General features: G+C 37.2%; 1 protein-coding gene across 2 annotated transcripts; it reads left to right on the forward strand.

The window, feature by feature from the left end:
* Positions 1-24: 24 nt before the first annotated feature.
* Positions 25-21,394, forward strand: RAB22A (RAB22A, member RAS oncogene family). Of its 2 annotated transcripts, XM_067307682.1 has the most exons (8): positions 25-102; positions 1,920-1,999; positions 6,776-6,857; positions 11,038-11,109; positions 11,199-11,305; positions 13,227-13,336; positions 14,803-14,933; positions 15,905-21,394. In XM_067307682.1, the coding sequence occupies exons 1-7, from the start codon at positions 67-69 to the stop codon at positions 14,898-14,900; spliced, it is 585 nt and encodes a 194-aa protein (XP_067163783.1). In that variant the 5' UTR covers positions 25-66; the 3' UTR covers positions 14,901-14,933; positions 15,905-21,394. The 2 variants fall into 2 exon arrangements, with proteins under 2 accessions (XP_067163783.1, XP_067163782.1); XM_067307681.1 differs by having other exon boundaries at positions 14,803-21,394.
* The last annotated feature ends 115 nt before the right edge of the window (positions 21,395-21,509 follow it).

Consider the following 21,509-nt stretch of genomic DNA (forward strand, 5'->3'; position numbering starts at 1 on the left):
CGGGAAGGGCTATGGTTTTTCTCGGCTGCGCCTGAGGCTCTCGCTGAGGGCAGCAGCCGCCCGGCCATGGCTCTGAGGGAGCTGAAAGTTTGTCTGCTGGGGGTGAGTGCTGCGGGCGGCTCCGCGGGGCCCGGCGGCGGCGGGCAGGGAGGCGGCCGTCCCCGCCCTTGTCTGCCGAGGGGGCTCCCCTGAGGGGCCGCTTCTGGCGGCGGCGAGCTCTGCCGTGCGCGGCGTGCGTGGGGCCGGGCCCGGGGCGGCCAGGGGCCTCCCCGCGCGGCGGGAGGCCTCGCCGGGGCGAGCGTCGCCCCTCTCCTCTCTGCCCCCTTGGAAAGAGAGGCAGAGGGAGCCTGCAAGCCCGGCATGCTCGTCCCTCTCCCTTGCCCGCTGCTTGGGGCTCCCACTTCCTAAAAACGTTCGGGTCTCCCTTCTCCCCCGAGTGTGGTTTTGGAGGCTCTTGACAGCATTTTTTAGGCTTTGAAAGTGCTCTAAAGGTAGCAGGTAGTGGGAAAGAAAAGGAGACTTCAAGCAAACTGAAGTAGTTTCACAAATCTGGGGGGGAAAAAAATGCGTACTGGCTTGATTTGGTCTGAGAACTTTGGAGAGCTTCTCTTTGAATAGGTCAGATTTTTTCTGTCTATATTTTAAACCTACATTGTTTAGAGGGTGACAAGCAGGATTGTTTTCTGCTTCTATGGCTGCATTGCCCCTCAGAGAGAAAATTATGTGTTTCTGTGCCTCTTAATGTTATGAAAGTATTTGGGGTAACTGCTAGCTGCTGTTTACTCCATGTTCACTCTACCTGCGAAGTCTCCTGCGATGTGAGGGAAGGAGAATAAGCACCTAGAAAAATTGATCCTTGAACTCTAGACCCAGGAAATGCATCACTTTTCTCTTTAAGGTTTGCTCTGTTTATTGAAAACTGCAAACACTATAAACTACCGAATTGAGATAATGCATTTCTGTATAGCTTTTTCTTGAGAGGAAAATAACTTGAAAAGATAAACACAAATATATGGGCTGTACCTGAATTTGTTATAGTGTTCATCTTTCAAAAGGTGCAGAGAAATACGTAAAATGAAACAAAACTTTATTTTCAGTGCAGCATTTGGTAATTCTTTTTCCTCAAAACTTTAACAACTCTGGAGATGTAAAGTGAAAAGTTGGTCTTTGACTATGTTGACTAAATCACCATTCAAAATGTCCGGGTGCTATGAAGAGCTATTTCAGTACTAATAATATGCTGTTTCACTCTTAAATATGCCTTCTGTCTCTTGCATTTTCTTTTTACCGTTGAGTTGGTGGTGTGTGTATGTACATGACCTGGTGTTAAGATTTCTTTTGAACTACTCTAAACCTTATGTTTTCTTACTCCATTCTCTCCTCTACATTTGTTTCCCCATAGAGTCGTATTTGAGATGGGCTTCAGGTGTGTCACAGAAGAAACTTCAGGCCTTTCATTAAGCAGGGTGGGACAGCATTAGTCAGAGTTTGAAATGTGTGTCTCACTTGCATAATTTAAGACAGTCAGTTGGCTTGTAGGAATGGAGTAGCATATTCAGTTATTGTCTATTTTACTAAATGCAGTAGAAAGTCTTTCCCTGCTCAAACATCTTTTGTTCAAATACACTTTGTAGCTTTGCAAAAAAAAAAAAAAAAAAAAGGCCCTTGAGTAATTCATAAGAAGCATGAGCGCAGTCTTTTAAAAACCTCTTTAGAACAATTTGGTTTAATTTGTCAGACAGACCTTTGATTTTTCCACTAAATTAATATACTTTAAATATTTCAGAATCTCTAACTTCCCTGGGATTATCTACAGGAACATGTTACCTATGTAGAGCATATCACAAGATTTGAGGACAAAGTGAATCAACTGTTTATAGTAACTATTGTCTCTTTCAACTGTTACTGTTCCTTCTCAGGACACTGGTGTGGGCAAGTCAAGCATTGTGTGGAGATTTGTAGAAGACAGCTTTGATCCCAACATCAATCCAACAATAGGGTAAGAAACAGAATAAAGTAAACTTGGCTTATTCAAAACTCATTTCAAATTATATGAATGTATATTTGCTCCTCCTGATAAGATCATGTGAGGATTCTCAATGTGTGGCAGCTAATTGTGGTAATGAAGACAGCAGTGGTCTTAGCATATGAGCTACCTTAGAAAACCTAGGAATATATTCTGTGCTTCTGCAATTTCCACTTTCGTGTGTAAGATCTTGACCCATTTCTGTATTGCTAATCTTGGCCAACAAAATCCTATTAGGACTCCAGGGTTATGAATAAATTCTACCGTAGATCCGTCTGTTAAGGGAACAATATTCTTTTGTCATGCACTATTCTTTAATTTCAGAGTCTAATTACTATGAGATTGTTATTCTTTTTGTATTCAATTCTTTAAAGAAAAAAAAAATAAGGTGGGGAGTAGAAATCTCTTAGGTTTTCAAAGGTAGCTAATATAATAACTTAGGTTGTGGTTCTCTTCATTAATTAGTTTTAACATTATATTTCTATATATAATGCACATTCTCTTGAGTAACTAAGGAAATTGTTAATGCAGTCAGGCTCATAGCTAAGGGTGTTTGAAAGATGTGCCTCAGAGGAGCAATATTATTGAGTTTAAATCTTAAAATGGATTGAACATGCAAGGAGTAGTCCTTTGCTGTCTTTCTTGTTTGCTGCGGGTCTTACGGGTTGTTTCGCTCAGAAAGAGGCAGTTCTTTACTCGTGAGAGAACAAGACTTCATGTCATGCCGAGAGCTCAGTATCAAAGTAACTTCCTGCTTCAGGTGCTTTTTTAGTATAGTTTTGACTGAAAAGATCCTGCTGATAAAGATCAGCTGTGTCTCATCCTTTCCTTTTGAAAAAAGTGGTTTTCTTGACATTTTTCTCCCTTCCCCTCCCCCTCTCGCTCTCAAGTTATGATGTACATGCTGTTATTGAATTGCAAGACATCATGTAGGAATTACTCTTTTATTTTAATTTCTCTCTTAAAAGGTAGGCTTTAAGGTAGACTGCTAGATCATTTTGTCAGATCTTCAAGGGTTAAACATTCTTAGTTACTGTCAAATTAGCTGCAGGGGAAGTTCTTTTCTGAAGGAACACAGAACCGGTGTTGAGGATGGTAGCCACTTTGCTTAAGTAGAGGAGCAGGCTGTTCTGAACATGGTTTAGGTTATGCAGAAAGTTACTACTGCCCACAGTGATGCTGATTACAAGCAGAATTCCTTGTTCAGTTAGACACTGTTGAAAGACCCAGTTGTATTGCTTACAAGTTGTGTTAACTGAGAAGTTTGAGACCTTGGTCATCTGTCTTCACTCTCGAGCATCCAGATACTAAAAAAAGAAAAAACTGTTATTTTGGGGGTGGTTGTGTTCAAGACTTTTGAATAGTTGGCTAATTTGGGCATTACACACAGTGGCCCAAAGTTAGTCATTATGTTCATGTATGCAGCTCCTGTCAAAAAAGAAAATTAAAGTCTGCTTAACCTGTAGGTGACTGGATATGATGAGACGGATTTTGCAAATGTGAGGAACATCTCTTTGTTTGGTTAGGATGCTCTGCTCTATATTTAGATGCATGTCACCACCCATCTAGACTACCTAGGTTAAATCTTAGAGTAATAGAATTTGCATTATATATCCATAAAAGTGACCTGCAGCATCCTCAGTTCTGTCTTCAGATTTTGAATTCTAGAACACTGTGCTTAATGGCTTAGGCTTTGCATATTGGCAAGATCATCTGAAGTTGCAAAGTGAAGACCATCCATGATGCTTCTGTCTGTGCAAAAATTTTCTATAATCAGGGTAAAATTCGGGATAGTTTTTTCTTTTCAGGAGAGAGGCTGAGACTAGAATGAACATCTTCATCAAATCTTGCTGTCTTCTGCTCCACAGTCTTTTTTTTTTTTTTTGTCTTGTAGTTTTCTGTTTGGTTGTTGTTGTTGTTAATATAGCAACCTATATATTTGTCGGAGGCAGGAACCCAAAGAGATTGCACGCATGCTTCTCCCCATGGGAAGGGAATGAGGGACGATGAATATCTGTGACAAATATTATGTGATAATTTAGAGCACTGTTCAAAGGTGTTAGCTACTGTGATAATGAGACTAATCTGCAGAATAGAATTTGTCCTCATGGATTCAACGGCAGTATTGGGATTAGAGCAACTAATTCAGTTTCTTGAAGTGACGTAGCTAAGAGATGCAGATTTTAGTCTATCTTAACAAAAATGATTAAATGGTCTGAGCACTTGGTATTTTGGTAGTTTGTTAATAGTAGTATGGATGAATCAAAACTTGTCCAAATGCTGTGACTGTGTGAAGCTCCAGTAAGCTACAGTCAAAGTGTTAAGCAAATTCATTTTGAAACTTTTCTAGACCTTATTTTTATTTCCTGTTCAAGACCAGGAGGTGCAAAGAACAAAGTGGTGACCAGAGAAGGTGGTTGGAAATGTGCTTGGAAAACATTGTAGAGCTTTTATAAAACTAGAGCTCAGAACATTTCTGTGTTTACTCATGGGTCTTTAAGAGAATTTAAGTTATGAGCTTGTTTCCTGTCCTGTTTGTGTTCCTCTTGTAATATCAGAGTAATCGCACTTTGTTGTCATGACTATTTGTGATAAATTCATGATTCAAATTCACCACATGAGCAGCTGTAGAAACCCTACTGGAAATCTTGCGCTTTCAAGATGCTGAGGATGTTTCTTCTTCTTTTGACCAGTAGATATGTCTAGATGTTGTAGATTCTTCCCCAGTCTTTCATTGCATCATTGAAAAGAAAATTTGAATGAGCATAAAACTACTTTCAGGCTTATCTTGTTCAAGTAATTACAGTGCTTGCTTTGCTGGGAGAAGCAGCTAGGAAATTTATTAGAGTTACTGTGGACTTTCATAGTGGAAGAAGTCAAGCATAGTTACATTTTGGAGGCTTCCATTGACAGGAAGTGATTTTTCTTCACGTGTTTTTTCTTTTTTTTATTGGCATCTGTCACAATGAAAGTTTCCACTTCTCAAAGAGTTTTGAAGCAGAGATTAATCTCTATTTGCAACTACCATTTGGGATGTTTGTGATGTGAATTGGAGCAACAAAACTGCTCAATTGAAATTGGCTATAGAAGAATGTTTTGGTTTATAGAACCAAATAAAATAAGATGTTTTCAGTGAGAATTTATGACCTGGAAATTGTTTCAATATTGGCCAAAAAATTCAGAATTGATGCTGAGCATGCAGTCTTAAGGAAACAGAAGTCCTTGCTGTGCTTTACAACAGATACTCCTTAAACTTTATTTTCCCTTACCCATTGTTAAAATACATCTGGTTAACTGTGTTTAAATGCGTTGTACTTAGACTCTTTATGTCTTCGTAATTAGGCTTCTTTCTCTTCTCTGCAACATTTTATTTGATTTCTTAAAAGCTTTGCACAATGATGCACTTTTTAGCAAACCATCTGAGCTTAAGAAGCGTGTGGTGGGGTTACCTCTTGACAGCAGGAAACTTTGTATAATTGTTCCCCTTACTTATTTTAAATACAGATAGCTGTTTTGTGCTCCTGTAAGATTGAAACATGTCAAAAGACTCCAATTATTAACTAGATGATCTTCATTGGCATCATTAAAATGCATGCCCTGGTAGTATTCAAGATCCAGGAGAAACTGAAGTTCAGCCTCTAATACCTAGCGTTGTAGGTCACACTGAAAGACTTTTGCTGTCTGACTTGAATCTACGCCAAGTTTAGTCTACTGTATGAAGCTCCCTAAAGACCGCCTCTGGAATCCTATCAAATCCAATGTTCAAAACCAACAGTAGACCAAGTTTGTGGATCTGCAGTGTTTTCAAGGGACAGAAATTAAGCATACAAAAGCTCTGTAAGATCATAATGTATGATGTCATGTGCTTAAAAAAAGTTATGGCATCTAGAGTTCCTAGTCTACAAGAATCTGAGTTCAATGTGCAGCTTTTCTAGTGAAAACAGGTACCTACAGGGAACAGATATAGCAAAGTATTCTCTCTAAAAGATTAGGTCTCTGAATTCCTGTTCTTGTGGGAAATATACTGATTCATGTAAAGCAGACTAAATAAAGCATAGAAGTACTTTATGCTGTAGCATATTTAGAAACTTTTGCAAGGGGAGGGAGGGGGGCAGGCTGGAGCATAGGAAGAGAATTTTGATTTTGATTTGTCTTCTGGAAGTGCAAGACCCCCTGCAGATTCACTGTGTAATGACAGATGAGACTTATACAGAGTGGACAAAACAAGCAAGTTATTCATTATTGATTTCTGTGTCCTCTTAACACCTACAAAATTAGATAGGAATCTCCCTTGCTTTATTCCCAAAAGTGAAATTATCAGCATTTATCTGAATGCTAGTACAGAGATCTAGAAAAAGCTGATACAAAGGGGGAAGGCTTTTTATGTGATCTTTCCTTCAAAATGTTTCCTGTATGCATTTAGGTGAATTGCTGTGGTTACTCTTCTATTTAGGAAGAGAAGTGTGAAGAAGACTGACCACCTGTTATTTTGTGACCATACAATCTTTATTTTCATCAGAAGCTAAGGAGGAATAAATGCTATGAATTAGCATTCTTGTTCCTTCTTGTCTGCTAGTTGAATTTCATCCTCTGAATAGGGCCCTTTGCCTCATTAATTTCAGCCTTTACGTATGAAAATCTTAATCAGCTTTATGTGTAGGAAAGCACTTCACTTTTTTGAAATATAAACCTTATTAAAAGTTTATGGTAATAATACTCTAAGAAGGCATTTACCTACATTTTTTCCAGAGCCTCATTTATGACCAAGACTGTACAGTATCAAAATGAGTTGCATAAATTCCTAATCTGGGATACAGCTGGACAAGAGCGGGTAAGTAGAGTCAATATCTTTGATTGCATCTGTGGTAATAGTTTTGGCTACAGTTAGGGAGAAGGGTTCTGCCCCCCCCCCCCCCCCCCCCGGTCTTCCCTGAAGTTGCAGTGTGGTCTAGCTTTCCCTCAAGATAGGAGTGATATCAATAATGAAAAATATAAATGAACTTTGCTCTTTAACCATGATATAAATTAAGAATAGTTTCCTAAAAAGAGAGGCTTATAAAACAAAAGGTTAGTATTAGATTTACTGAAAAGGAGTGGCATTTCAAAAGAAAACAATTAGAAAGTAAAATACCAGTAGCTGTCTTTAGCTGCATTTCTAGTTGGGTTTTAAATGCTTAGCTACAGTATTTGCAGTCAGTGAAACTGTTAACATATGAGAATCACAGTGAAATTAATGATCTTGTTTCATTGTACAAATAAGGCCACAATTCTGAAGAAGTATACAGCTACAGAAGGCTACTAGCTTGATATGTTCTATTACTTTCAGTGTTAGGATTATTGATGTGACTAATGTTATACAGATGTTTGTAGGATGTGGGTTTAGGTGTTCAAAAGTTGCATTTTAGGCAATGTTATGAGTGATAATAGTAAGATCAGTTATTTTGTAAAATCTCTTTACTTATCAATCTAATAATGCTAGAAACTACATCAAGAAGTCTATTCTGAAATTTGAATTTTAACCTACTAGTCTTTCTTCTCCCTTAATTGGGCTTTGAGCTCTGCAGTATGCACAGTTCTAGGGGGAGGCAACAAAAGCGTTTAAGAAAATGTCTAGTTAAATGAAATCACATTTAATCAGTCTGCATGATTTTAAACTAGAATTTAAAAGGAGAACTTTTCTTGCTGACTAACTTCCTTGCTTATGACTACTAGCAACATTGATGGAAATCATAGTAGTTGTATCAACTGCTTGTTGTATTCTTGCAGTTCAAGTTCTTGACTGTTAATTACTGGCAACTCTTGATTACTCATGGCAACTTTATTCAGAATGTGAGTTAACTGTGACAAAGATAGATGCCCGAGCTGCGCCTGTGAAAAGTCAATTCAGTCAGGTTTGGTTGTTACTCTAGGGTACAAGCTGGCAAATGGAGCTGTACTGTTTTCAGGACTGGTTTGAGAAACAATATGCCTGTCTTAGTGTTGTAGAGCCCAAGCTTAAGAAAACATCTTTTAAGAACTCAGTTATCCCTGTGCAGTCACTTGACCTTTCAGAGTCCTGGTGGAGCTGACTTACTAGCTTTTTAGCTTGATAACAGTCTTGCTGGCTCTAAAGCAGCTCAAGAATATCTGTGTTGTATGTCAGTGCTCTAGACTTTGCATGATGATGTATTTCCTCCCAGCAGTGCCATATAAAGCCAACTTACGTGTCAGCGATGTGTCCTGTAGTATGTAAGTTGTCAGAAGTACTGCAATCCTTCCATTACCAGAAGTCAGCACTTGCAGCAGTTTGTCTTAACAGAGCATCCTGGCCTTTCTGAAATGTTACTGCTGGAATGTGAGTCTTCTGAGGGGCAGAGTATGACTTTTGAGAGACTGGTATTCTTGAGCAGAAAGCTTTTTAAACACGCCTGCAACAATTTGGTGGGAAACATGCATTATGTATTATCATTCCATCCGGTTCATTCTAACCATGTTTGCAAGCATTGGGAGAACGCCCTGATTTGGATTCAGCATGCTACAATATGAGGAAGCGTATCTGTAAAAGACTAGCAATTGATGTTGCAACATGTGAAATAGATATTTCGTCTCTTTCTGGTTTTAGAGTTGGAGTGACACCTCTTCAATTTTCTTCCATTCAAGTTTCATGATATTTTTGTTGAGATTGAAAAAGGAAAGATGTCTTACCCAGCTTGTGACTCGAGAGCTGTGGTATCTCTGAAGCTCATGCTCCATGCTTGAGAGAGGAGTCTCTGTGAGGCCCAAATATATCCAAGGAAACCAGTGAAATGGGACCAAGAATTTTTACTTTGAAATAATGCCAGTATCTTCTTAGGTGGTTCTTTCTCCAAAACTTTATAAAAACAGCCCTATCACTTACTGCTAGTCACAATTGATCTATGTACCTGCTTTGTGCTGAAATCTGTGGCAAAGTGTTCTGGATATGGAACCCTTTCCACAATTCATTGTCAGATGTGTTGCATCTGTGGTGATCTGGAATACCAAAAATACCCAAACTCTTCTTGGCACTAAAATTTCTCTGCTGTATGATACGTAATGCACAAAATTCCCAATCCTGGCTTATTTTGGGTAGCCTTTCTTGTTTCCCACTTTCAAAGCCCATCAGCAAATAGTTCTACATTATACTGGGCAATCTTCTGTTATTTAAGACAGTTTTAGGAGTGCCTAACTAGCTTCACTCCAAAGGTGGAATGCACTCATTCACACAGGTCATTTCTCCACATACATGTGCCTTATTTGTTCTGTCATTTCTTTTTCACTGACTAAAGGTGGTAGAAAACTGCTCTTAGCGATTAGGATTTTCCCCTTCTTACCTAACAATCACGAGAGTTTGTAATAATAATTGTATTACATCTTATTAAAAATTTTGTCAAAACACAAATCGGAGGCTGGAGGGTAGATTGAAGTCTTTGAAAAGACAGCAAGAAGGAAAATTCACTGTTTTCTGGTAACATCTGTTTTGTTAATATATTTTATCTGCTGACTGTTCTTAGGTGGAAAAAAGTATCTAAGTGTTAGCAGGCAGGAAATGAGAGTAATACAAAATCAGCAAGTGAAGGTTGGTTTTTTCCCAATGCGAATAGTCAAATAATCAAAAAGCCAGTTTGCCACCAATTCAAGTGGTGGTTTTTCAAATATGTTTCCCTTTACATTTTAGTACTTATGGGGAGGACAGGGATTATGCCCCAACATGAACTGAATGCCTGCCCATGTTTCCCTTTCCCACTATTAAATATCTTTTATATTCTGAACTTTGTCTTCAAAATCCTGTTTTGGAAACAGAATTTGAGAGCCAAATGTAAAAGGTCTGGAATTCTGCTTTATAGTAAGATTTTTAGGATTTATAATATTGCTCTCAGCTGAACTATATTAAGCAAAAGGAAATTGGTGTTTTATTAGAACCAAATAAGCCTTTATGAAAAAAAGCTAAGTTCTATTCATGATTTTTACCCTGAGTAGTAAGATGCACAAAAGGTCTAAATCACATATGCTTACATCAAAAAAGCACATGCAACTTGCTGGGTGCCTCCACTGAGGCTTTTGATTGCTACATTAGTTGTCTGGTCCTTTTTAAATTAGGAAGTGTCACACTGAATTTCTAAGAAGTTTGATTGATATTTTTGGTGCAACTTTAATCATGTACTGTGTCACTGTGGTTGGGTTTTCTTGTTTTTGTTTTCCTGGATTCATGCAAAGATACAGGCCTGGTTTATACGCTGTAAGCTCACTACTAACCAAATGTACCAGCTGTAGATTCAAATCTGAAGATTACAGTAACTTTACTGTAAGTCTTTGATTATCTCATGTGTTCCTTAAAGCTTTAATTGCAGTGAGTCACATAAGTGTAGGTTTTTGCAGTTTTTAGTTTTAAGCATGCTTCTAATTCCTGAGTTTGGAGAAAAACGTAAGCAAAATCCTTAAAATCAGAAGTTAGATTAAGAAGAAACCAACCAGCATATCTAACATTTAAATTATCATCACTTACCATTTTTCAGTAGGGCTAGAGGTTGACATTGACTTGTGGACATTTCAGATCAGTAATAATATATGCTAGTTTTCTTTAAATTTCTTTTTGTCTAAAACCACCGGCATCTCAAAGAAAGAAGCAAGTTCAATTTTGACATCCCGTTGCTCAGTGTTTAAAGTTATGCATATATCCCATGAGTTTTTGTCTATATATAATCTGCAGCCTTTTAAATGACAGATTTTATTCTAGTCAAAATAAGGTCGAACTTGGTCTCTTGGGGTTTTTTTTGTTTGTTTGTTTGTTTTATGGTAGGTGCGCTGCTCATCCCAAAACTGTTTGTTCATTGGCCTTTGAAAAACATTACTTTCCTGGAAGTGTTTGTACTCTACTGCACAGCCTCTCTGTAACTGTAAATATAAGTTTTTCACTAATGTGAACTTTAAAGCTAGTTTTCTTTAATATTAATAAGTAAATCACGGAAGTCAGTGAAAGGTCAGAATCATAATCTGGTCTCTCTTTCTCCCAGTTCCGTGCTTTAGCCCCAATGTACTACAGAGGATCAGCCGCAGCCATTATAGTTTATGACATCACGAAAGAGGTATGAAAGCGGATTTTGATCTGGCGGTGCAAATTCTGCTTTACATGTCTGATGGACCAGGCCTAATTCCTTCTGCTTTTTTCTACCAGGAAACTTTCTCAACATTAAAGAACTGGGTGAAAGAACTTCGACAACATGGACCTCCAAATATTGTTGTAGCTATTGCAGGAAATAAGTGTGATCTTAATGATGTAAGGTAAATAATTGTTGACAGTTCAATGCAGGCTTCACTTTAGAAGACAAGCTTATAGTGCTAAATGTTTTTAGATTTCAGAAGGAGTCGGGATTTGTCAAATACTGAAAGGTATAGAGCAGTTTAAGCTGTTTTACATTAACATTGTAGTTTCACAAGAGGTTCAGGCTTGTTCTACTGCTGGATGATTTGTTTATTTTGCCCTTGGTCGGTCTTGCCCACTTCCTCCCCTGTGCTGGCATGAGTATGCATGTGACTTGGCAGTAAATCAGGCTGTAAAATAGATCCAAACTAACCCATTTAAAAATAGGAAAACTGATCCAAGGTTATTTATCTTCCTCACAATATGAACACTTGTTGGCATGACAGAGGTGGGGTAGCAGGGGTAGGAATGAGCAGCTTACACGCAGACAGGAGCACCTCTTCTGGTGGCAGAGCCAAGTTAAACAAGCTTAAACTGCCTGTGAAACTACAGTGTAATGCAAACTGTTTACCTCATTTTATAAGACATACCCCTGTCAGTCTGTAGCACTTCATTTTGTTGGGAAAAACATCAAACCTGTTGGAAAGCATTGTGTAGGTTTTGCTGACTTGCTTGTTCAGGCGCCTTCTGCACCTGCTTAAATATTGTGGTGGAATTGACTGTGGTTGAAATGGTTGCAGGGAGTGGGAAAAGTTCTTGGGAAGAAACTTTATGGATAGCCAAACTTTCAAGAAGGCATGCATTAAAAACAAAAAAAGCCTTCCTCCCCCACACACCCTTTTTTTTTATTGATGCCCTGGTTAAATAAGCCAGAATTCAGAAAGAGGGTGTGTGCAAACCTCATGTAGCATGTGGACTCGTTTTCAGACTTCCTTGGAAAAGGTACCACAGCTGGAGTTTCAAAGGAAACAGATGGTTATGTGTTTAAAGAGCCACTGCAAGGTTGATTCTTAGTCTAGTTCTACAAATCCTTAATACATCTGTTATCTAGTGAGTTCAAATAACTTTGTCAGAAATGGCATGTGTCTCAAACTGAATTAGTATAAAATTACTTAGAAGGCAAATCTAAGATATGCAGTATTAAGTCTCACGCTTGCACTTACTTCTTGGTGCTTAGAAAGCAATGATGTTTGTGATTTATGATGCCCTTCCAGTTACTGAGCAAGATCACTTGTACTTCAGTCAGATGCATATTTGTCACTGATCCAAAGTCTGTGCTTTTGCATGTCTCAATAACCTAAGTCCCCTGTTACTGAAAGCAGCATATATATTCTAGAAATTACATATAATGTGGCATAGGATATATTTCAGTGCCCTTCTCACCCGTTGGTGTCTCGTTTTTTTCCTGTTTAAGGAAATGTACCAGTCGTTATCAATTTGCCTATCTAGAGGGGCCAAATAATTTCTTCACTTCTTGGCTTTATTGTGTGTGCAGTCTGAATATGTTTATAACTATATTTTCATACTGCTGTAAAGTAAATGCTATGCAAATGATCTGTGTAATATTGTGAGATACCTAATTTTGTAAGCAGCTATAGGAAATCCACTTCATTAGATGAATGGTGGAAGTAACATTTGGGGATCTTTCAACAGATTTAACACACTTGTGTGTATGAGGAATAAAGCAACCCTCTTATGACTAATTGCAGACACTAGCACTTGAGAAGCAAACTCCACTGTAATGTTTTCAGATGGATTAAGGCCTTGTTTAGTTTGTTATGATTGTGCTTCAATGATGCTCCTTCCTGAGGGCGGGGAGAGAGCCAAGCAGTAATGTCACAGAGTAAAGGATGAGCCTCAACCTCAGGATGAGGGGGCAGTGTGATGTCAAACAGGTAATACAGAATTGTCATTTAATGAGCCACTTAAGGCTAATCTATCCCTTAAAACTTGGATAATTTTTTTCTGCATTTATTTTTTTTCTTCTTTCTGTTTTTTCAGAGAAGTCATGGAAAAAGATGCTAAAGATTATGCAGATTCCATCCATGCAATATTTGTAGAGACAAGTGCGAAAAATGCAATAAACATTAATGAACTCTTTATAGAAATTAGTAAGTATTCAAACAGTTGATATGTTTTCTTCTGAAAGAAGTTCAAGCAGAAATGTATTTACTATGTTTTGAGGGGGGGGGGGGTTGTGCTATTTAGGCAAGAATACACTGACCTGAATTTATTACAACCAGTTATGTATTCAAAATTGCAAAATAGGCTGTCTTGATTTTTGGTCAGCCAATGACCTCTAAAGGTTTCTTCAAGGAATTCTAAGCCCACTGTGATGCCGCTGGATACAATAACAAGGGCACTGATGGCAGAAGCCAGTGTCATCTTACTATATCTGTTATTGACTGTTTCAATTAGTACTTCCAAGGTTACGGAAGGGTAAGGAAAGCAAATTGGGGAAGATCCAAACCTTATACATCTGAGAAAAGGAATTAAATTCTCACTCTTAGTGTTTGTACTTGGTTTAGGGCAATGCATTTTTGAGAAACATAATTCAAAAATGCAAGATTATTTTCTGGGAAACAGTAACTATGGTATGTTGATTTTTCCACTAGGTTGGTGTTTTTTTGTTGTTGGGTTTTGTTTTGGTTTGGTTTTTTTGATGCCCTTGTTTTTCAGTTAAATCACAAGTCTTTTCTGCGTCATTCATAAGAGTGGAAAAAAAGTCATCTTTTGAATGAATGAAAAGCAGGCAGTATTCCAAAGTCAATTCCATACAATATTATTTGTAGGGTATGTTTTAGGCAACAGTACCACTATGCAGATATGACAGTTTGATTCTAAAAACAAGATAAACAGCAATCCGTGTGTGTGTATGTATATACATATGCACTATGTCTGCTTAACTTTGAATAGCTCTGCAAACATTTGAGTAAAAGAAAACATAGAGTCCTTGTGAACAGCTGAATTTGTTGAAGCTGATGTAAAAAGTATATGCTGTCGATTAGCTTCCTGATTTATTGACTTAATAGTTGCTTAGAGCAACTCTAAAATTGATCTTGATTAAACTGAAAAAAAATCCCTAAAGCCTTATATTCCTTTCAGAAAAGAACAGTCAACCAGGAATAGTCCACTTGAGACACTGATCAGATGACCAAAGCAGCTATCCTTACAAATCTGTACTTTTGCGCTAACCCTGATGCAGGGGATGTGCTGTGGAAGTGCAGAATGAGATTACAACTCTGAATGAAGAGATTCTAGGTGGTATAGCATCCTGCAGAGTATATTCCCTAGGGGCTTCTATGGCTTAGGTCTCCCCAGTCTAGATTAGCCTGAAGTTTACACTTCAGGTGCAAAATTAGCTTGAAACCACCTTAACTCCTGCTCCCCTGAAACTGCATCTATTAAAGACATAATACAGACTGTTAACTGTTATCCTTCTGTTATGCAGGAATGTCATCATTAATGACATATAATTTATCAAATACACATTTTATATACAAAACAGATATTGAATGCTTAGAATTCGTTTCATGCATAATGCTTGCTATAAATGTTTTTTTCTACCTCCTTGTAGGTCGTAGAATTCCATCAACTGACACCAACCCCCCATCTAGTGGTAAGGGCTTCAAACTTAGAAGACAGCCATCGGTGACAAAGCGCAGCTGCTGTTGACTGATCCCTTAGAAAATCAGACTTGTTTATACAGTAGGTGGTCTTGGAAGTTAATAGTTCATGCTGGGTTTATATTATCAGTCTTAGATCTTTATCTGCTGGTGTTCATACACCCAAGGTCCCACAAAAATGGACCAGTTCATCTGACATCTGTATGCTCGCAGAAAAGACTGCAATCATAATGTCAGCCTGTTTACTTACAAAATGTGTAGTATCTCTTGTATTCAAAGGGAATCCATCATCACTTTTTTGGCCTTGCTTGAAAGGAAGGTGACTATATGGATGGTAGAACTGAATTGTTTAATAGTTTTGTAATCAAGATTTTATGTTTTTTGTAAAAAGGGAAATGAGCACTTTTTTCGGACTTGGGGGTGGGAGGAATCTGTTGAAATTTGAAAGTTAGTCAGATGGCATTTCTTCCTTTTCTTCAGTGAGCCTTATTTTAAATGTAACTGTAGCTAATCCAAAGTATAATGGGACAGTTGGTTTGAGGTGGCTACAAAATAAGCAACTGAAGACAGATAATGAGCAAATCAGTCCATCCAGTCCCCAAATCCCATTTGCACTTTTTATTTAAAGATATTATGCGGGGCAGGGGGAACACAAGCAACAGCTTTTAAACCACGGACAATCTTTTTCACATACTGACTCTAATCACTTTAAGGCAAACTGATATGTTTATAGGCATCTTTCTGTTTTTACAAGCTTTTTTAATATTAAGATGTTGGTAGAAGAAAACCTAGCTGTAGTTCTGACTAAACTAAGTGGTTACTGACTAAAAACAGATGCTGTCAATAGTTCTGGTAAGGTTTAAAAGGTTTGGGGGAAAGCTTTTAACTGCTTGGCATGTGTAAAGTGTTCATATTATATTTATGAGACCAATGTTTAAAATATAAATTATGTAAAAACAGTAAAATAATGCAGTTTTATTCATTCCTTCCATTCCACACCTATGGATAAACTCCTGAGGATCACCACTTTTTTTTCTTTCTCCTGCATATTAGGTCTTGTTTCTGTCAGTGACTTCACCCAGAGGCAGGCTGAAATTCATTCTTTAGATCACATTTGAAAGGGCCAATAGAGGCTACTGTTGGTGCGGTGTGAGGTCTGTCTGAGCAAGTATTCATCTGTGGTGCACCCAGTCTTTCCCGTTTCGGGTGCAAAAATAAAAATAGGAACTAAACTGAAGTCATATGGTAATGTAGATCATTACCTGTTGATTCCTGGGCTTTTTCATCTGTGAGAAATATTTTTAGCAAATCAGCTTTTAGCTTATATTGTGCTGTTTTTAGTTTGCTTTCAATTAAACTATAGATTGACCATACCCTACTGTGCTGTTTTATTTATTTTTATTTTTTTTCCTACCAGCACTAGTGAGGAATTTCTTACTTTCAAAGAAAGAGCTTACTAAACTCAAGTATATACTAAAACATACTTTCTAGCTTTAGTATCAAAATGAACTCATGTTGATGATGCTTGTTCTGTGTGTGTGGTTTGGCTTTCTATCATCTGAAGTACTTTCTCTGAAGAAAGTGTCAAAGAATGAAAGAACTTCTACTTCAGACTAGTTTGTATTATTCAAAATTCTTGTAGAGCTATTCTGGAACAAAACAGTTACACCATTACAGGGAGATTTTGAATAGATCAGTACATTTTAATGGAATTTGGTGACTACATTTTTCATTATGCCCTTTACTTAGGGCTGCATAGCCAAGTATGCCCTTTCTTTGCCACGGTTGTACAGGCTTCGTACATATAGAATGCCCGAGAAGTTTATCTTCATCAAACAAAGGCCATTTGAAGCCCCTTTGGAAACGCTGGGCCTTAACAAAGCATCTCATAGTAGAGACAGATTTATGTTCAGTATTCAGCCTGTTGTATAATATTTTTGTGTGTAATTTGAACCAAATGAATTATTAACAGAAAATGTTGCTACTCGTACAAAATATTTAATGGAAGTATAACTAATAAACAGAATAAGCTTGTTCTTGGGCCTATCATTTTTAATTTAAAAAATGTAGATTAGCAATTGAATGCATAATATTCATAATTATCTGAGCAACTTGCACAGTGAAAGTCATGAAAATCTCTAATTTCTTTGAAAAATCCCACTTTCTCTTCCTGGTAAACTTAAAAAAAAAAAAAAGTCATCTGCTTACTAAACTAGGTTTAAAAAAACATTTTTGAAGCTAGTTTAAAATAGATCTCAGATATTTTACTCTTGGGACACTTCTGTGTTGCAAAGCAGAATTTCTTTCAAAATGGCAGAAGATTATTTTGGAGTGGCGGTTTGTGTACACTTGACAGTATCAGATCCTACCAGAATCACTTCATAGTCCTGTGTCATCACTACAGATCTCTGACTCCTTTCTGTAACTTCCAAGTTACTGCATTTTGTTTGGGCAAGTTTATAAAAAGATTCTGTATATAGTTACAGTTGGTTCTCTGCAACTACTATGACCTTGCTACCACTTAACTTTCAGTAGCCACATTCTGTCATGTTTTTCTGCAGCAAACCACTGGTGTTCACAATGCTTCAGAAGTCTATTCTGTACCCCAAAACTGGGTGCTTTAGTGTCTTAACTATGATACAGAAAATACTGTGTTTAATAGAGTTTGTTAGTAATAAATCTGGATATTTTCTTGAATTTGGAAATACCATAGTAGGAGAAGTAAAGTCTGGTATCAGAAATATTTTTCATGTGGATTAGTAGAATAAGAAATTTAAAATTTTCTATCTAAATTACTGTTGTCTACTAGCATGGAGTAAAAAATGGACTTTAAGTCTGCTTTCCAGTGAGAGAATAGTTGGTTTAGTAGTATTTGTTCAATCTTTGACTTTAGAAGAAAATCTTTGATGCTAGGCTAGACTGAGAGTTAGGTTAGTACTGAGATCCTGGTCTCTTAGCAAATCACAGAATGGTTGAGGTTGGAAGGGACCTCTGGAGATCAACTAGTCCAACGCCCCTGCTCAAGCACGGTCGCCTAGAGCAGGTTGCCCGGGATTGTGTCCAGGCAGCTTTTGAATATCTCCAAGGAAGGAGACTCCACAACCTCTCTGGGCAACCTGTTCTAGTGCTCTTTATAAATTTTTCTAAACTATCCTCATTTATTTGATATACACTAGAAATACACTTGTTTAAAAAAAAAAAAAAAGCTGAAAAAGTGGCATTGGGTCTGGACAGTCTGGCCCTTCTCATATATAACTAAATATTGATGCCTTGTACTCCTTTGTTTTGTTACCAGTTTGGATGGAATGCCTGCCTTCGTCATATCTCTTTGCAATTCTGATCTTGAATTGCTCCAGTTAATGAAAACATGGAAGTGACCAGTGTTTCAAATTGTCCAAACTAATGCTTAACAAATAATTAAGGCTTTTAAGAACATGCCTATTTAAAATGGTAGACTGTTGATGTAAGGTTGTTAGGTTTTTTTGGTTTTTTTTCCCAGCCAAGATAATGGTTTATTGATCGGTTGGCCATAACTGAAAGCTGAAATGTAGTCTTCCCTGGATGAGACATGCATGTTCATTGTTTCATTTTTGTTAGAGAAAAAGGATTTCTTCTGTGTTAATTAATTCTATATTAATTAGGCCATCTACTTTTATGTTGCACTAGGCCTGCTGAAATTGGTCATATTTTGTCCCAAAATAGCTTCTGTACTAGGAGATTGATTAGCCTTTGAGTATTTGGAGTGCTGATTATCAACCATTCCAGCTAATTCTTTAATAACATTTTTCTGCTGAGAAGCTGTTGAAAAAGCTCAGGACTTAAATTTTATTCCAGTATATCTTTTTGTTTAATGAACAGAGTTCATTCTAGAGACTAGATTTTGGGATATTCTTAAAGGGAATTAATTGTTGCAAATAATAATAGAAAGGAGAAGTGTCACATATATAGAAAGCTAACAAGGTGCATGTCGTTTTATTGCTCTAGAGCATTTTTATAACTGACAAAATATGACTATTTTGGCTTGTAAACAAGACTGCCTTGCTCCCACAGAAGTTACAGATTTGTGCAAAGACATCATTTGACAAATGTTTAGTTCTTAGGCTTTGGAGCTACTTAAGCATGCTCTCCAAGTTTTGGAGGGTGTCTTCATCTGACTTACTAAATTACAGGAGTGCATTAGCTGACTTGTCAGGTTCTTGATCTGTGTTATATGTAGTTTTGTAGTATATTTTATGTGTACTGAAAATTGGCATACTAAGTGTCTAAATAGGTAAGATCTGCAAGCTTAAATTTAACAAAAGGCAGAAGCATTTAGTGGCCAAATTAATGAAAATCATCATAGGTGCTTTGAAAACTTCTGAGAGAATTCTAACAGCTTTGCTGTTGCCAAGAAGGTAGACACTTCTCCTTTTATATTATTTAATCAATGCTGAAAGACAACGCAATCAAAGCAATGCAGTTTAAATCTCCGCTGACACCAGTGAGACCCTTCCTTTAAGTGCTACTAGTAGTATAGAGGGGCGCTGAATGCAGATTTGAATCTTTTGATGGAAAGTTCAGCATATGTAATAACAGCGTAACGTTACCACATTTACATGTGTAGGAAGAGAGAAATAGAAAAAGACATACCTCCTTACTGCTCTGGAAGTCTGATCCTTTAACTTGGTCAAGAGATGTGGAATTCATTAGGAGTTGTTTTCATTCATAGGTGGTTAAAGCTTCATTTTAATTTATCAGAAAAGAATTTAGGTTGAATATCTTGCAAGGTTAAATATTGGCCTCAACAAGCATTTTATGTTAATCCTAAACTCTTCCTTTAACATTTTGCTTTGCCTTAACATTTGAAGTTTTTTTTCAGTGATAGGTGAATGACTTCCCTCCTTGTGAAACTGTCCTTAGTGTTTAAGGATGGGATGGTCTATTTGTGGTGTGCTGTATCAGCAATCTGCAAAGACTGTCTTGGGAACTGATGATTTACAGGACAGAAGTGTCCAGCTGGATGACTAGCCACCCTGCAGTAAGCCTCATTTATAAGTAGCAATAACTAAATAAAAGGGGGGGCGGGGAGCAATCATAGCAGATGTCAGACATGGGAAGAATCTGAGTTATTCACTGATTTAAACTTCTCTACTGCCTATTCATTTTCTTTAAAATACAAAAAAAAAAAACCCTTCAGGTATCTCTTGAATGCTTGAAACATCTAAAAAGAGGTTCATCTGCTCATGGCAAGAGATAAGGATAAACTTTATTAATTTTTTGCAGGAAGTAGTTTTACAGCAATGTGAGAGTCGGTTCCTCAGAGCACGAGAATTGTGTGCCTGAAACTAAATTACTGGAAGATCTGTATAAAATTCTCGGAAGAAAACAGATACACTTATGTTCAGATCACATCCCTAGTAATGTTAGGCAACAGATGATTGATGTATAGAAATAAGATGGTGGTGTGAATTATCAATTTAAGATAGAAATGTAGGGCTTTAATATTAAAAACAAAGTCAGCTGTTTCCTTTCAGAGGACTGCCTTGTCATATGGCTCCAGCCTGTGAGAAGAAACAAGCTTGAAGCCACATCTTTGTTTCTCATATAAGAATTCAGGTGCTAAAACATATTTCTCTATAATTTTTAGGCCTTCTGACAACTATGCCTGGTTATATTAAAAAAGAAAAAGAAAAAAGAAAAGAAAAAAAAACCTTTTCATCTTCTGGAGGCCTTGACAATTTGAATGTGAGCCCTTTCTTGGTCAGTCAGAATAGCAAATGCTTGACTTAGTAATGCTTGTTTAATCTTTCCAAACTTTATCCGTAAGGTGTCACAGATAAATCTTTCAAGGGATATAAGAATCATTCCTGAAACCCAAGTGTATTGATGGGCTTCATCTGAGATATCAAACTGATTCTAGAGTCAGCTTTACCCCACCCTCAAGCCCTGAGTTTCTAACATAGTATTGTCAGAATGTACACAGTTATTTAAAAATACTTAAAAGTTGCTGAGTTATTTGGTGCTTCCTACTTTATATGGGAAATGGAGGGAGTGGGCAGAACTTATCCCCCTAAAAATTGGTACAGTCTTTGCTGAAATTGCTCTCATTCTAGAATAATTAAAAAAAAAAAAAAAAAAGATTCCCAGAAGAAAATGCTGGCTTCCCTATTACATCACCCTGCCAGCTGGGGTTTTTAAAGTCTTGAATAAATTCATTGTTAGTTTTTTAAGCAAGAAGCCAGTTACCTTTGTAAGGTTACTCTTGTCCTTTGAGAAACTTGGATTTTTCTTTACTTCATTCCTGTTAATGTTTTTGCATATGTACTGTGGATGAACAAACCAACTGGTACTCCTTTTCTAATGTTAAAGGATACAGACCACTTTTTCCTGTGTTGTCATTCCCTTCATTTTTGTTCAGGTGTTATTCCGTCCGTTTGTTGCACTTGGATATACTACAACTCTTGACCTCACCACAGATTCACTGCTACTTTCTTGCCTCACTTTTTACTCATGTTAAAATATGTATTTCCTATTATTAAAACTATTATGTTTTCTTTAAATCTATTATGCTTTCTTGACAATTTGTACTTTGTTTCCTTATGGGATTTAGCCAACAAAAGGTGGCAAGTGTCTTTCTTTTTTCTCAAAGGTTCTAGAAGTATCTGCCACAGCAGCAAAT

Source organism: Apteryx mantelli, chromosome 18 (genome assembly GCF_036417845.1).
Source record: "Apteryx mantelli isolate bAptMan1 chromosome 18, bAptMan1.hap1, whole genome shotgun sequence".
Classification (NCBI taxonomy): domain Eukaryota; kingdom Metazoa; phylum Chordata; class Aves; order Apterygiformes; family Apterygidae; genus Apteryx; species Apteryx mantelli.